Source organism: Arvicanthis niloticus, chromosome 15 (genome assembly GCF_011762505.2).
Source record: "Arvicanthis niloticus isolate mArvNil1 chromosome 15, mArvNil1.pat.X, whole genome shotgun sequence".
Taxonomy (NCBI): Eukaryota; Metazoa; Chordata; class Mammalia; order Rodentia; family Muridae; genus Arvicanthis; species Arvicanthis niloticus.
Window position 1 is genome coordinate 9830913 of NC_047672.1, and position 13425 is coordinate 9844337.

The following is a 13425-nucleotide window of genomic DNA, read 5'->3' on the forward strand; positions in this document are numbered from 1 at the left end:
AGCTTGTGATTAGCTGTGTTTAGCTGACAGTGAAGCAAAGACGGCTTGAATAGCTATCACACAAGGGGCCTTGTCAGGCCAGGGCTCCTGTGGCCTGTGACAAAGAGGGCTCTGGGGGCATGTGTTAAGGGCTCCCCGAGGCTCCCCTACGGGGTGGATTTGAAGCACTCTGAAGGGGCTGACTTGACCCATCTGGTCACTTGGGGATCCCCTTCCTTCCTCGTCATCTAAATTTGGCCTGCACAGTGTCAGGTTGGCTGCATGGATTTTTAACTCCCACAAACACCATCTGGTCTTTCCGATTCTGTGTGGGGCACACCATTCGGCCCTTACTGAGCCCTTGTAGTTCTGCACTGTGGCACAGAAGCTCCTGTCACTGCCACTGAGGGGATCTTCTTAAACCATGAACACACAAGGAACATGTGATTTTCTGTTCTCAGTTCTGCATGAAATCTCCTCTGCCCAGATCATTTTAAGATTGTTTCCAATGTCCCCTACTTGGTAGAGTGGCCAACTGGATGTATTCTCTCTGAGACCTTTCTCCTCTCTCCCTCTCTACCAAAAAAAAAAAAAAAACCATTGACTTGCCCGGAGAGATGGCTCAGAGGTTAAGCACTTGCTCCTCTAATAGAGGACCTGTGTTCAGTTCCCAGCATCCACATGGTGGCTTGCAACTATCTATAACCCCAGTGCCAGGGGATATTACACCCTCTGCTGGCTATGACAGGTCCTGAATATATACAGTGCACATGCATATGTGCAGACAAGAATCGTACACATTAAATAAAAATAAATCCTTCGAAAAGCCCATTGCTGGTTACTAAGTTCAGCCTCAGGATGTGTTAATAAGCTGGGCAACAAAGACATCTTTCCTAGTATAGCTGACATCCTCGCTGAAGGAGGCAGCAGTTGTGTAAATCACACGTATAATTAAAACACCAATTACATATAACAGAATAGAAAGCACGGTAAAGCTGACCAGAAGAGGGTCACAAGATACCGTGTGTATGAAATACACAGGCCCCTGTGACATGTCCTGAAGTCATCCTGTTGATGGTCACCATTTGTGCATGCTCCTTCTCCTTCCCAGTCACAAAGCAGGGACTGGCCTCATGATGTCATCCACCAATAGTAAGTATATGATGTAAATGCTCTTGGGGCAAGACAGAAATGAAAAACTAAAGGGAATATGGGGAGGGATTCTGATTGAAGCCTCTTGCCAGCTGAAAGTCAGAAATTCCAGTGTGATTTACAGCATTTGCTGTAAAGGCAGCTTACGTGGTGACATTACTCCTTATACAGATACATTTCAAATATACATATTAAAATAGCAATGGACCGTGTTTGAGGATCACAACAGTTAATATAAATTATCAAACTTGTTAGGATCTAGAATCACCCAAGAGACAATCATCTGGCCATGCCTCTGAGGAAGTATCTAAATTGGGTTAGCCTTTGACCATGCTTTTGAGAGTATCTAGGTTGGCTTAACCTCTGACCATGCCTGTGAGGGAGTGTCTGGATTAGACAAGTGGACAGAATTCTGGGCTCTGGTCCTGCACTGCGTGAACAGGGGAGGGGGAGCTTGTCCCAGTGTCTCTGGTTCTCTGATTTCCAACTGTGAACCAGTGTGAACAGTTGCCTCCAGCCTCTGCACTAGGACTTTCCTGTTGTGGCTGACTGGACCTTGTAACTGTGAGCCCAGATAAACCTTTTGCTTATTTGTCTGGATACAAAGTTGCTTTATTTTTGCCAAGCCTTTCTTCTGCCGCCCACCGTAATCTGCAGTTTCCAGAGATTCTCAGTACAGGTGTCTCTTAGCCTCCTGGAGCTGTTCATGTGACTCAGGTTTATCTTACAGGCTGAAGTCCTATTCAAAACACCCCCAGAGACACCCTATAATCCCATTTAGAGGAAGCAGGAAGGAAAAAAGTACTTCTTAGCAGCCTTTTGAGATGCAACTTGACAGCAGCCACAGTCCTCTGACTACTGAAGCATGAGTCTCCCTTGAGAAGCTAAGCCCCACACCTGAGTATGTCTTCTGTTTTCCTGGAGTGCTTCTACACTAACCTCAGCGCTTACATCTCTACTAAGATCTCTTAATGAACTCCAGCTCTGCCTCAGCCTGACTTGTCCTGAAATTCTTTTCTGTCCCAAAATCAAGAATTGTACTTCCCCCCAGTCACTGGGAAGAACTCCCAGGTCTCTGGCCCATGCCCCACTGCCCCAGCGCTGTCTCTGAGAGTAGAGGGTGCTCTGTAAATAGTTGAAAATGAGGGTGTAAAAATGAACCGAGGACAAATTAATAAAACCGTTTTGCATTTTAACGTTTTTTCCTATCTCAAAAAAAACCAGCAACAATGATTCTATATACTTAAGAAGCCACAGCTCCTTCCGGACTCACTCATTCTTTTCAAGATAAAATTTGTCACTGTGTCTTTGGGGAAGGAGTTGTGAAGAGTCTGGGCCAGTGCCTGGATTAGTCAGGCTTTTATCAGCATAAGCTACTCCATGTAGGTAAGCTTCACTGGGAGAAGATTTAATTTTGGCTCCCAGTTTAGGGGTCCCAGTTCTGACTGTTGGGTCTGTGGGAAGGCAGAAGCATGTGGTTAAGAATCACCTACATCAAGACTCAGGGATCAAGGTAGAAAGAGGCCAGAGTCTATAGTGCCCCTAAGAACACCTCTGGGGATCCAAGGCTCTCAAAGGTTGCACCTCTTAAGGATTCCATGACAGGTTTTGAAGCTTTCGCTATAAAATAACAGCTCTTTGTCTGGACCCAGAGGTAACTGAAAGCAGGAGAAAGACCTTTGCCTTGGTTTCTCTGTCTTTTCACTTTGTGTAAGATTCCTTCCTAGCAGAAAGACCTTTGCCTTGGTTTCCCTGTCTTTTCACTTTGTGTCAGATTCCTGCCTACCAAGGCACATGGCCTGGCCTGTCAGTCACTCCAGGTGTGTCTGACAGTGGGGATCAAAGGACTCCATCCAGATAGGACCACCACCAACCTCAGCTCAGATAAAGCTGGATGCTTGACACTGCCACACAAAGGAGTTTCAGGATGAGCCAGAGTGAAGCAGAGTTAGAAAGTCTAATAGGCATTTAGGCAGGGAGATGTACAGGAAACGGGTAGGTAGTGCACAATCTCAGAACCAAGATACTGCCTTCTCTAGGGACTCGGGATTTATGTGGCTGTGTGCTTGATCCTGAGGCTAAGTTATGTTCCTCAAAGGATGTAAGTTACAAGATTTAAAGATTAAACCATGCTTAAAATTAAAAATTTCAAATTAAGGGAACAATCTGAGATGATGTAGTTTTTATATATCAGTAATTTCCCCCTTGTAAATACAATTACATTTGTAAAAGAGAAGTGTTAGGACTTAGGGATGAATGAGAGAGGAGAGCTAGTTCAGTGGACCTCGGGGGTACAAACATTCTGGGCATCAGTAAGCACCAATTGTTTGTTATTTATTTTTATCTTATGTGTGTAGGTGTTTTGCCTGTATATATATGTCTATGTCCCATGTGCATGCCTGGAGGCCATGGAGAGCAGAGGGAGGCATTAGATGCTCTGAAATTGAAGTTACAAACAGGTGTGGGCCAGCAGTGAGCCATGATGTGGGTGCTGGGAATTGAACCCAGGTCCTTTGAAAGAAAGGCCAGTGCTCTTAACCACAGAGCTACCTCTCTACCTTCCTCATTTGTTGTCTTGAATATTCTTGCTTGAGACAATTCTAGGAAAGCACACAGGTAATTTTGGCCTTACCAGTTGTGTTGAAGTTTCTGGGCTCTCACAAGGCAAACTAGATCCCAGAGTGAGAGGCTCTCCCCCTCCCTTCTCGTGTCCTTTTAAGTTTCTCTGTCTTATTATTTGGCCTCATGTTGCTTTGCTTATCTTCCTTCCTGAAAGGATGAGTGCACAGAGGCCATGTATTGTCTTAAACCTGCAGTCCCTTTGCATTCCAGGAACAGCAGTGCCTCACTGGATGATCACTTCCCAGAAGAAGGCAGTGTTGAAGCCTCAGACAGAAGTGATCATTTTCTGAGAACCAACTTGTCCCATAAGCAATGAGTCTTTCTTAGATCACCTTCCAGAATCAGCTGAGACAGTGATCAACAGACTGTACCTCTACTTTGTGTATTACCTGTCCTCTTGTACGCAGATTCTCTCCCCATTAAAACCTAGAGCTCACTGGTAACCTGAAGATGAAGTTGGGGTCACTGGACTCTTCCCGACGTTCTCTTTCACCGTGGCTGCTCTTTTTAATTGGCACATTGCACAGGCAGCTGAGCCTAGTCTGCTGGGGCTCCTGGAGTTGGGGAGACTGCCCTAAATGTCTAGTGACAGATCCACCATCTCCCAGTAGCCCCACCTTGGGGATCCAGCCTTTAACACATGGGCATCAGGGGACATTCCGCATGAAGCCATGGTGACGCAGAGCTGCCTGCTTTGTACACTGTAGTGAATACATTTTAAAGATGGAGACTTCACTTCCATTTATAGAAGCATGGAGAAATATAGTTGTGAGCCCTGCTGGGTCAGCTTTTTGTTCTGCAAGGATCCTCTTTAAGAACAAATTATTTTCAGCAAGTATATCAGGGAAAACATTTCAAGAGTGTTTTATTGTCACTTTAACACACACACACACACACACACACACACACACACACACACACAAAACCAGCACACGCACGCATACATACCTCTCAAGGGTTTCTTGGCAACCTCTGGGATTAATTAACTTTCAGTTTCCAAAAATGTATCAGGCAAAATATTATTATCCCAGTGCTGAGAAACACCTGGTGCAGAGGCTGAAGCCATGGCTGCAGCCATGGAGTATGTGTGTGCTGCCTGTGTTTCAGACAGACCTGTGAATTACAGGGAATCACTGCAGCGTGACTGACTATGTGGGCTGCATTCAGTTCTCGAACGGCTGTCCTGAATTGAGAAAAAGAACATGATCTCAGGCTATCTCAGGCTATCTCAGGCTATCTCAGGCTATCTCAGGCTATCTTAGGCTGCCTTGGATCCAGTGCTTTCAGACTCCCAGTTTGAAATGTAGATGGAGCCCACAGCTAGCTTAGTGCTTCCACACCACAGACAACATACAAAGAACACGTCACAGGCTTACAGAAGGTAGTCAGGAGACCCCATGGATAACTGAGTGCCGCAGCCCAGTCCTCTGGGTAGAGGTGGGGGATGGAGTGAGGCATGCTGTGGGAAGAGGGAAGGAAGCAGAGTAGGAATGGCTTTTCACATCCAGTGGCCATCCCCACCGTGATCCCATGCCCCTTCCCACTTCTGTTGGACCAGCTTTATTGTGTTCTTTTTGTGCAACTGTTTGTTTGAAGGAAAGATACTTTCTGTTGTTGTTGTTGCTGCTGCTGCTGTTTTGCTTATAAATTTACTTATTGAAGCAGGATCTCATATAGCCCAGGATGGCCTTGAACTTACTATGTAGCCAAGGCTGGTTTTGAACTTCTGATCCTCTGCCTCCACCTTCCAAGTGCAGTAATTACCCATGCATGCCACCATAACTGATTTATGGGATCAAACTCATGACGTTCTGGATGATAGGAAAGCACTCTGCCAACATCCCCAGCCATGGCAGAAGGATCCGAGGTTAAAAATACCTTACCAGTCATTCGATTAGGTTCAGGTTCTTGGAGTAGTGGGAACTGTGGCTCTGTCGATGGTGAAGTACACCTCACCGGAAAGTTTTTCTGTTGGTGGCATTGATAGCCTAGCAGGAGAGCCCAGTGGTTAGGTAGGGGACTGAGTGTGTGTGAGAACGCCTTGTTATGTGGAAGCACAATGGTAGCACTGTTTCTAGGTCTCCTTAACTCTACTGCTGAGACCACAGGTTGACAAACCCCAGGGAAGGGATCATCTTAAGGGGCCCAGAAGTCAGTTTTAGTTTGCATTAGACAAAACATCTGCTTACCTGCTCTCTGGGTCAGGTTTCTGGGTAAAGTTTCATTTGAAGCAAGAGATCTATGATTTCTAGAAAGTTCGGAAACCACCGAGATATCTGGGAGGGTTTGTATGTGAGGAGGAGGTTTTCTGGGGGCCACATGGGGTTGTGAGCAGAGAAGGGCGGCGCAGTGATCAGCTCCACACCTGGCTGAGGGTGATGCTGTGGGGGAAAACTCTGAGAACAGACCAGCTTGAACAAAGCACAGGAGTGCTCACCACAGGAGCCCCAGGCTGCCCGGGGTGTCCAGAGGCTGTATTTCGGATCTTTTACTCTCTGCTCTGTAACTAATATGATGGTTCAGCTTAGGTACTGAGGTGTAGACTAAGAGGTTTCTGACAGACGACTTTGACACCTTCTTGTTCATTTTCCTTTGCAGTGTACTTACATCTCAATTGACCAAGTTCCCAGGACCCATGCCATCGTGATAAGCAGACCTGCCTGGCTCTGGGGGGCAGAAATGGGAGCCAATGAACATGGGGTATGCATAGCCAATGAAGCCATCAATGCCAGAGAACCAGCTGCTGAGACGGAAGCCTTACTGGGGATGGATCTGGTCAGGTACAGAATGGTGATTCTTTGAAACAACTGCTAAATGGGAGTGGGAGGTAGTGCTTCCCTGTACTTCCTATATATCGTAAGAAGTTCCATTTAATGGAATTCCAAGACAATGGGGAAAATAGAATAGATGGTAATGGAATATTATTTGCCAATAAAACATAATTAAATACTGCTGTGTGTTAAGATTGGGATCTTGAGAACTTGATAAACACTAAGTGAAAGACATCAGATACAAAAGGCCACTTGGGTGACTCATAGAAGTTACAGAGGCAGAAAGTAGATGTTTGGTTCTCTGGGGTTGGGATGGGGTAGAAGGGTGTCTTTGGGGATAATGAAGATGTTTTAAACTTAGGTTGTGGCAGTGGTTATACAACTTTTCATATAAACTGTTTTAATAGAAACCCTGAAAATGAAGAATTATATCTTTAAAACATGTCATTAAAATTCATCATTTACAAGCGCATGTTTTGAACCTTTATAAAGCATATTTTAAACAGAATTCTACTGAGTTAGAAATTATGATAACATATAAGAAAACAATCAATATAATGTGTAAAATATTAAAAGAACACAGATGGAACACTCCCTCTTCTGTCTGCCCCTTGGTGGTCTTTCTTGCTTTCCCCTGTTCTCAAACACATGGACCAGAAGAAGCCAGATTTGGCAGCTGGGGACTGGGATCTTGGACTCTGGTCACCCCTGTGACACAAGTACAGGGGAGTGGCTCTGCCACATGACAGTGATGGGTGGCTGAGTGCTGAGTGAGTGAGGAATGTGGGAGAGAACAGGACTCCTCTGAAATGGAATCACAGTGTCACTAAATGAAGATGGGACCGGAGGGCATGGCTTTCAGAGGGGAGTGGATGGACACACCAAGCAATGGCTGTTCTGTGCTAAGTCTCCTCAGGCTTTCAGTATGAAACCTATATTGGACAGCTTCAGAACGTCCTTTCTAAAGCCAATTTCCCAAGAAAAATAATTGAGGTTTGGACAATTTTATTTCTAGAGGAAACTTGCTCATTTACCCAGAAGCCCCTCTGCACCATGACTTTTGCCAACCCCGAGAAGATCTGCTAGGGACAGCCCTTGAGAAGTGTTTCTGGGTCATTTTCTTTTCTTTTTTCTTTTTTTTTCCCTTTCTCCCTCCCTCCCTTCCTCTGAGACAATGTTTTACTTTGTAACCCATGCCTACCAGGCCCAGTACTGATGATCCTCCTGTCTCAGCCTTCTGAGTGCTGATTTGTTAGTCTGGGTAAAATAAGAACTGGGGTGGGGGCGGGGCGGGGGAGGCAGAAAAAGCTTTATATGTTCACCTGTTTTTCTCTCTCAAAAAAAAAAAAAACATGTAGAAACCAAATTTTGGGCTTGTTTTTTGCAGTTCCCTTAGTGTGTTGTTTCTTTTAAATAAACCTTTACATTTAATAAAACCCCCCAAAATGAAGAATCAGCAACAAAAATCATCCCTAAGCCCTTGTAAGCTCTATGGCCTTGTAATAGATTTGCAGTTTGGGACCTAGGGAGTTGGCAGGGATCCTAACCTTAAAAGTGAGCTTTTGAGTGTTGGCGGAGAGCGCTTGTCCTCTCAGAGAGCGTCTCATCCTGTGATCTTCCACCCTGTGAGCAGTGTGACCTGCTCTGTCTCCATGTGCTCTTCACTCTCCGCCATGAAAAGGCTCAGGGCTGCAAAGAGATTGTAGTCTGCTTACAGAAAGAGGATAGCAAACCGAACAGCACAGATTCTTTAAAAAAAAAAAAAATCAAACCAAGAGAAACAAAATTATTTTTTAAACTTTATTATAAAAAGCTTTGCAAATAAATAAATAAATAAATAATGTCACCCACACAATTTAATCAGACCAAAAAAATTATACAACTTAATGAACTTATATACCAGTGGTTCTGAACCTTCCTAAGGCTGAGACCCTTTGACACAGTCCTTCATGCTGTGGTGACCCTCAGCCATAAAATTATTTTTGTTGCTACTTCATAACTGTAATGTTGCTATTGTTATAAATTGTGATGTAAATATCTGATATGCAGGATTCTGAAAGGGTCGTTTGACCTCAAAGGGATCGAGACCCACAGGTTGAGAACCACTGTTATATTGTTATGTATAAGTTATGAATGAGGATAGCGACCTGTTTTATTTTAGTTATGATTTTGCCATGGATTATTTTTGGTTTCGGTGGTAGATAAGTACATAAGATGTAAGCAATACTGAAAGTGTAAAATTTAATGGGAAGGGACGCAACATTCGTGTGAATGCCAATTTTAACTGAACAGCACTAAGGGCGACTGAAGGTGACAGAGAGAGGAAGCAGGGAAATCTGGGATATAATGACACAGAAGTGGTACAAAATTCCAGAGCTAGCCCTCCACAGACACTGCAGGGTGTGAATTTCAGAGCTAGCCCTCCATAGACACTGTAGGGTATGAAGTCCAGAGCTAGCAGCATTCCAGAGACCCCGCCCTGGGGCACTTGGGATGGTCAGGGGAGATGTGCTCCAGGTAGGTCTGGAGGACTGGAGGGTGAGGAGAGAGGATGTGTTTGGTGGATAATGATTGCTGTGAGAATTATCAAGGCCCAGGATAATAACAAATGCAGGAGTAGACAATGGCTGACCAGAAGCCATTTAAGTTGACACTTCCCCTGGCTCCAACACAGCCATTGCAATAAGTATGGTATGATAAATCCCATGATGCTGGCCACTTCTTGGAGGAGCACAGTCTGTACCTAGAGTGCAGACTAAGTTCAGGGTCAAGGTCAAAGTCTGGTCCCAGCTTTAAAATGGCTAAACCTAATCTTTCATAGCAAGCAAGTCCTATGGGTGACTCCTGAGCCCCAATGTTAAGTGGGGAGCTGTGGATACTGTAGATCGAAACCACAGCGCTGTGAGTGGCAAGGTTCTAGGGCAGCAGTTCTCAGAGCGTGGCCTCCACAGAAACACTGCCCAGAGCCTGCTAAGTAAGAAGGCAAGTTCACCCCTACACACACACACACACACACACACACACACACACACAGTACATGGGGTTGGCCCACAGTCTATCTTAGCAAGGCAGGTAGAGCATAGGGCAGAGAATACACTGCTGCACAGCTGGAGCTCGCCTTCCCCATGGTGCTCTGGCTCTTCCAGCTGTTGCTGTTAGCAGCTTCATTTCTGTCCTTGCTTGTCCTCTGTGCTTGGCTGCCAGCTTCCTGGGCAGCTCCTGGAAGAGCCGGCTATTTATATTTCACATGCGACTTCAAGTGTCTGTGAGACTGTGGCTAGTTATTCAAAGAATATAGCTGCCCCCCATCTGCATACTCTCGTCCTTTATGCCTTCCATCCACACGTCAGCTCCAAGAGACGTAACTGAGTGACAGCCTCGGTTTGATAGGCACCATCTTCAGGGTAAAGGTATAATTTGCATGTGCTTCTTAGAGGTGTGTAGGAATGTAAGCATTAAGCAACACTTGTTATAATTCATCCTTAGTGGTAAAAAAAAAAAAAAAAAAAGTCAAGCTTTGTCTGTTCCCTTGCCTCTCCTCCTCCCTCCCTCCCTCCTTCCCTCCTTCCCTCCCTCCTTCCCTCCCTCCTTCCCTTCTTCCTTCCTTCCTTCCTTCCTTCCTTCCTTCATGTATCTCTGAATAGTCCTCCCCTGAGCACCCCAACACCAAAAGGCATATAAACACACACACACACACACACACACACACACACACACACACGCAGAGTTTTGCTTCTTACTAACTATGGATCTAAGTACCAAGCAGCTGGCAGGAACTAACATTAAAATAGGGAGTTGTTTTTTGGAAGTCAAGGTGTCTCGTACACCTGGACTCCATTAAATCTAAGGTCTATTTGTCCTGATGAAACCTCTTGGCCTCCATCACGATGAGGCTCAGGAGGCATTTGGATCCCGTTAATTAGACAGAGTATGCTGGGAATACCTAATAATCAGCAGGAAGTGGGGCTGGGGTGTCAGCCCTAAATTGTGGCTTTCCCAACACCTGGGGTGTAAAGGTGATGAGGATTGGCAGCCAGCTCAAAGTCCCCCAAGTTTAACCTCTGTTCTCTGGGTAGGTGGGGTGCCAGCTGGCTCCGGAGAGCACTGCTTTCTGGTCATGGGCTGTGTCTGACCGTTACACTCAGGTTTCATCCTCTTCTTTTTCTGCAGACTCCCCCTACCCTTCATTTCATGTGTCTGTGTGTGCGGTGTGCATGCATGTGGAGGCCCAAGGTCCGAAATCTTCCTACATCACGTCGCTCCCTCATTCTTTCAGGGAGGGCCTCTCACCAAGATCCAGAGCTTCCTGGTAGAGCTAGCCTTACCAGCCAGCTTGCTCTGGGTATTCCTCTGTCTTTGAATTCCCAGGGAGGCGAAATCATAGGTGAGCACCCAGCATTATATGGTATCTGAACTCTGGTCCTCTGAGCCTGCACACTGATTTTTCCTACTTGTAATTGAGTTTGGCATTGACAGTAAACCTGGCCAGTCTCATTGCTTCAGAGCGTCTTGTCACTCTAAACACAACCCACCAGCTGCTCCTCATATCAGAGATCTTAGAAGACCTGGAAAGAAAGCTGAGGAAAAGTTAGAAAAGTGTGTGGTTTTTTGGTAGGTTCTTAGCGAACACGGAAGTTCACAGGTGATGGGAAAGAGGAAGCACAGGTACAATTAAAGTCATTATTTCCCTAACCGTCTTGGGAAACTGACTTTATATGTGCTATTTCATTTAACACTCATAGCGGACCAAAGAGCTAGGTTTTCTAATTCCTTATGGTAGATGAACAATCTGGAAATTAGGGAAGTTTAGTGGCTTGCTCAGCACCCCAGGGCTATGAGGTGGCTGAGCTCAGAAACCAGGGTGCCTCTTCTCTCCAGATTAGATCAAGTTTTACTTCTTCTAGTGAGACAGAACACTGAGATGGAAAGGAGTCAAAAGGTCTCAAACAGCCTCTCTCTCCTCTGTCAGAAGGTGAAATGACAGCAGATTCAGTTTTAGACTGAGTTGGCGTTTGCTCCCGATGCAGGAACCTGGGCAGCCTTCACTCTGGAGAGCTGAAAGCTCCCAGCAGACAAGAGTGGAGCACTGGCTTTTACAGAGCAGAGATGGAAAAAGAGAATAACATGGGGAATTAAAAATAAACCCATTAGCACTAGGTGACTCCGGGTTACTTTTCTGTAAGGGTTACAGCTACAGGGACGTCTTTATGCTGACTCAGGCAGACTAGAGCCTCTTGCTCGTTAAAGGTAAGAGTGGAATATCTCTGTCCCCAAAAGCTCCAGTTATGGAATCTTTAGCATACGCAACTCCAGTTTGGTCTGGACTGGCCAGCTGAGTCCTGTTGCAGGAGCTCAATACAAAACGATGGCCTTCCTTATATTTTAAAGTTCAAGTCCACACTGCACATAACACTCACTTACTACTTTTCTTAATCCATGTGAAATGATGTAGCAAAGTCATAACAGCCTGGGGGGGGGGGTTAAATGACAGATGTTTTGTATTTCAGTTCTAGAGGCTTGGAAGCTTGAGATCACAGTGCCAACAGGTCCCATCTGAGGTACAGAAGGCCAGAGCACAGAGGGGGCAACCTCTGTGTCTCTTTGCTAAGGACCCTGATCTCATCACAGACCCCACCCTCATGGCCTAACCACTTCCCAAACCTCCAATTGCCCCACACAGGAGAGGTGGCTTCAGCACTTGAAGAGGAGCACAAACTTTCTGTTCTTTGCACCATCCTGAGTCCAGCCCTTGCTAAAGGCAAGAGAATCTTCTAAATGTCCAAAAGACTACAAACCAGAGGGGTCGTGAGGATGTGTTGGTAGGAAGGGGTAGGGTAGTTTGTAAAGAGTCCTCTGAGAACAGAGTTCTCTAGGGGTGGTCTGTCAACTAGTTTCATTACTTGCTCCAGAATAGCAGTGGTTTGCCAAACTCAGTCCAGTTGGGGGGGTGTAGAGGGGAGCCCCTTCTAATCTATGGAGTCATAGATACAGCAAAACTCACCGAGCAGATTTCTAAACCAAAGTGCGGGTGCTGTCTGAGAAGGCCTTTCAGGCCATGGACCTCATTTCTTTCCTCTCACAAAACCAAGAATTGAATTCAGGAGCTTTGAGTCAGCATAACTTGGTCATGGCACTTTGGAAGGATGTAGGTGTTTGAATGAGACTAACTTAGGTCCTTCCACCCCATCTCTGTCCAGGTCTTTATTAGGCTATGGTACAGCCACTAAGTTAACTTAGGCTTGGGTCAGAAACATGCTCTTTTCATTTGGAAAGTGTGCATCAAACCTACCTAGGTGGTGAGAATGGGTGAGGATGGATGGCTTGAGAACGTGCCTTAGGACACTGAGTGATCCCTCCTGTCATGTGACTTGGATTCATGTGTACCTCTTGAGCTCAGGAGGAGTGTGAGAAGTCCCGGTGCCCTTACCTACCTTAGTACTGTGCAGTAGACAATCCTATCCTTATCCCATGGCCAGGAGGCCAGGTGGGAATGGTCACGTGGGTAAAGGCATAGATAGCATTTAACCTGTGGTGCTGATCTGAGAAGCAGCAGAATCAGAATCCAACCTGCATTTCTGGATGGAGGAAAAGTTACAGGTACAGAACTCAGGTGGGATGCCAGCAGCTATGGCATCAGCCATGCACACTAGAATCTACGAAACAGGAATTCTCCCAAAATTATTGCTCCAGACATTGTCACATGCTCCTGAAATATGCTCCCGTGGGTCAGTGTAGGCCTGCAGAGGCCTGGGGTCACATGAGGCATTGTGACCAAAGACCCTGGAAAAGTCTTGGCTCAAAATCTTTTGAAATGTCCCTCCTTTTAGGAGGCGATGCCTTCGACACAGGGAAATCTACTTCATGTAGATTTCAATGAGAATGCTCTCTTTATTCATGCCAG

At 45.7% G+C, this 13425-nt stretch overlaps 1 protein-coding gene across 2 annotated transcripts in view; it reads left to right on the forward strand.

Moving 5' to 3' along the window:
• The window catches only part of Scrn1 (secernin 1), a 65548-nt gene that overhangs the window by 28318 nt on the left and 23805 nt on the right, over positions 1 to 13425 (forward strand). For both annotated transcript variants that reach the window (XM_034518870.2, XM_034518869.2), the window contains one exon: positions 6352 to 6533. In XM_034518870.2, the coding sequence (XP_034374761.1) occupies positions 6352 to 6533 (182 nt within the window). The remainder of the gene's footprint in view (positions 1 to 6351; positions 6534 to 13425) is intronic.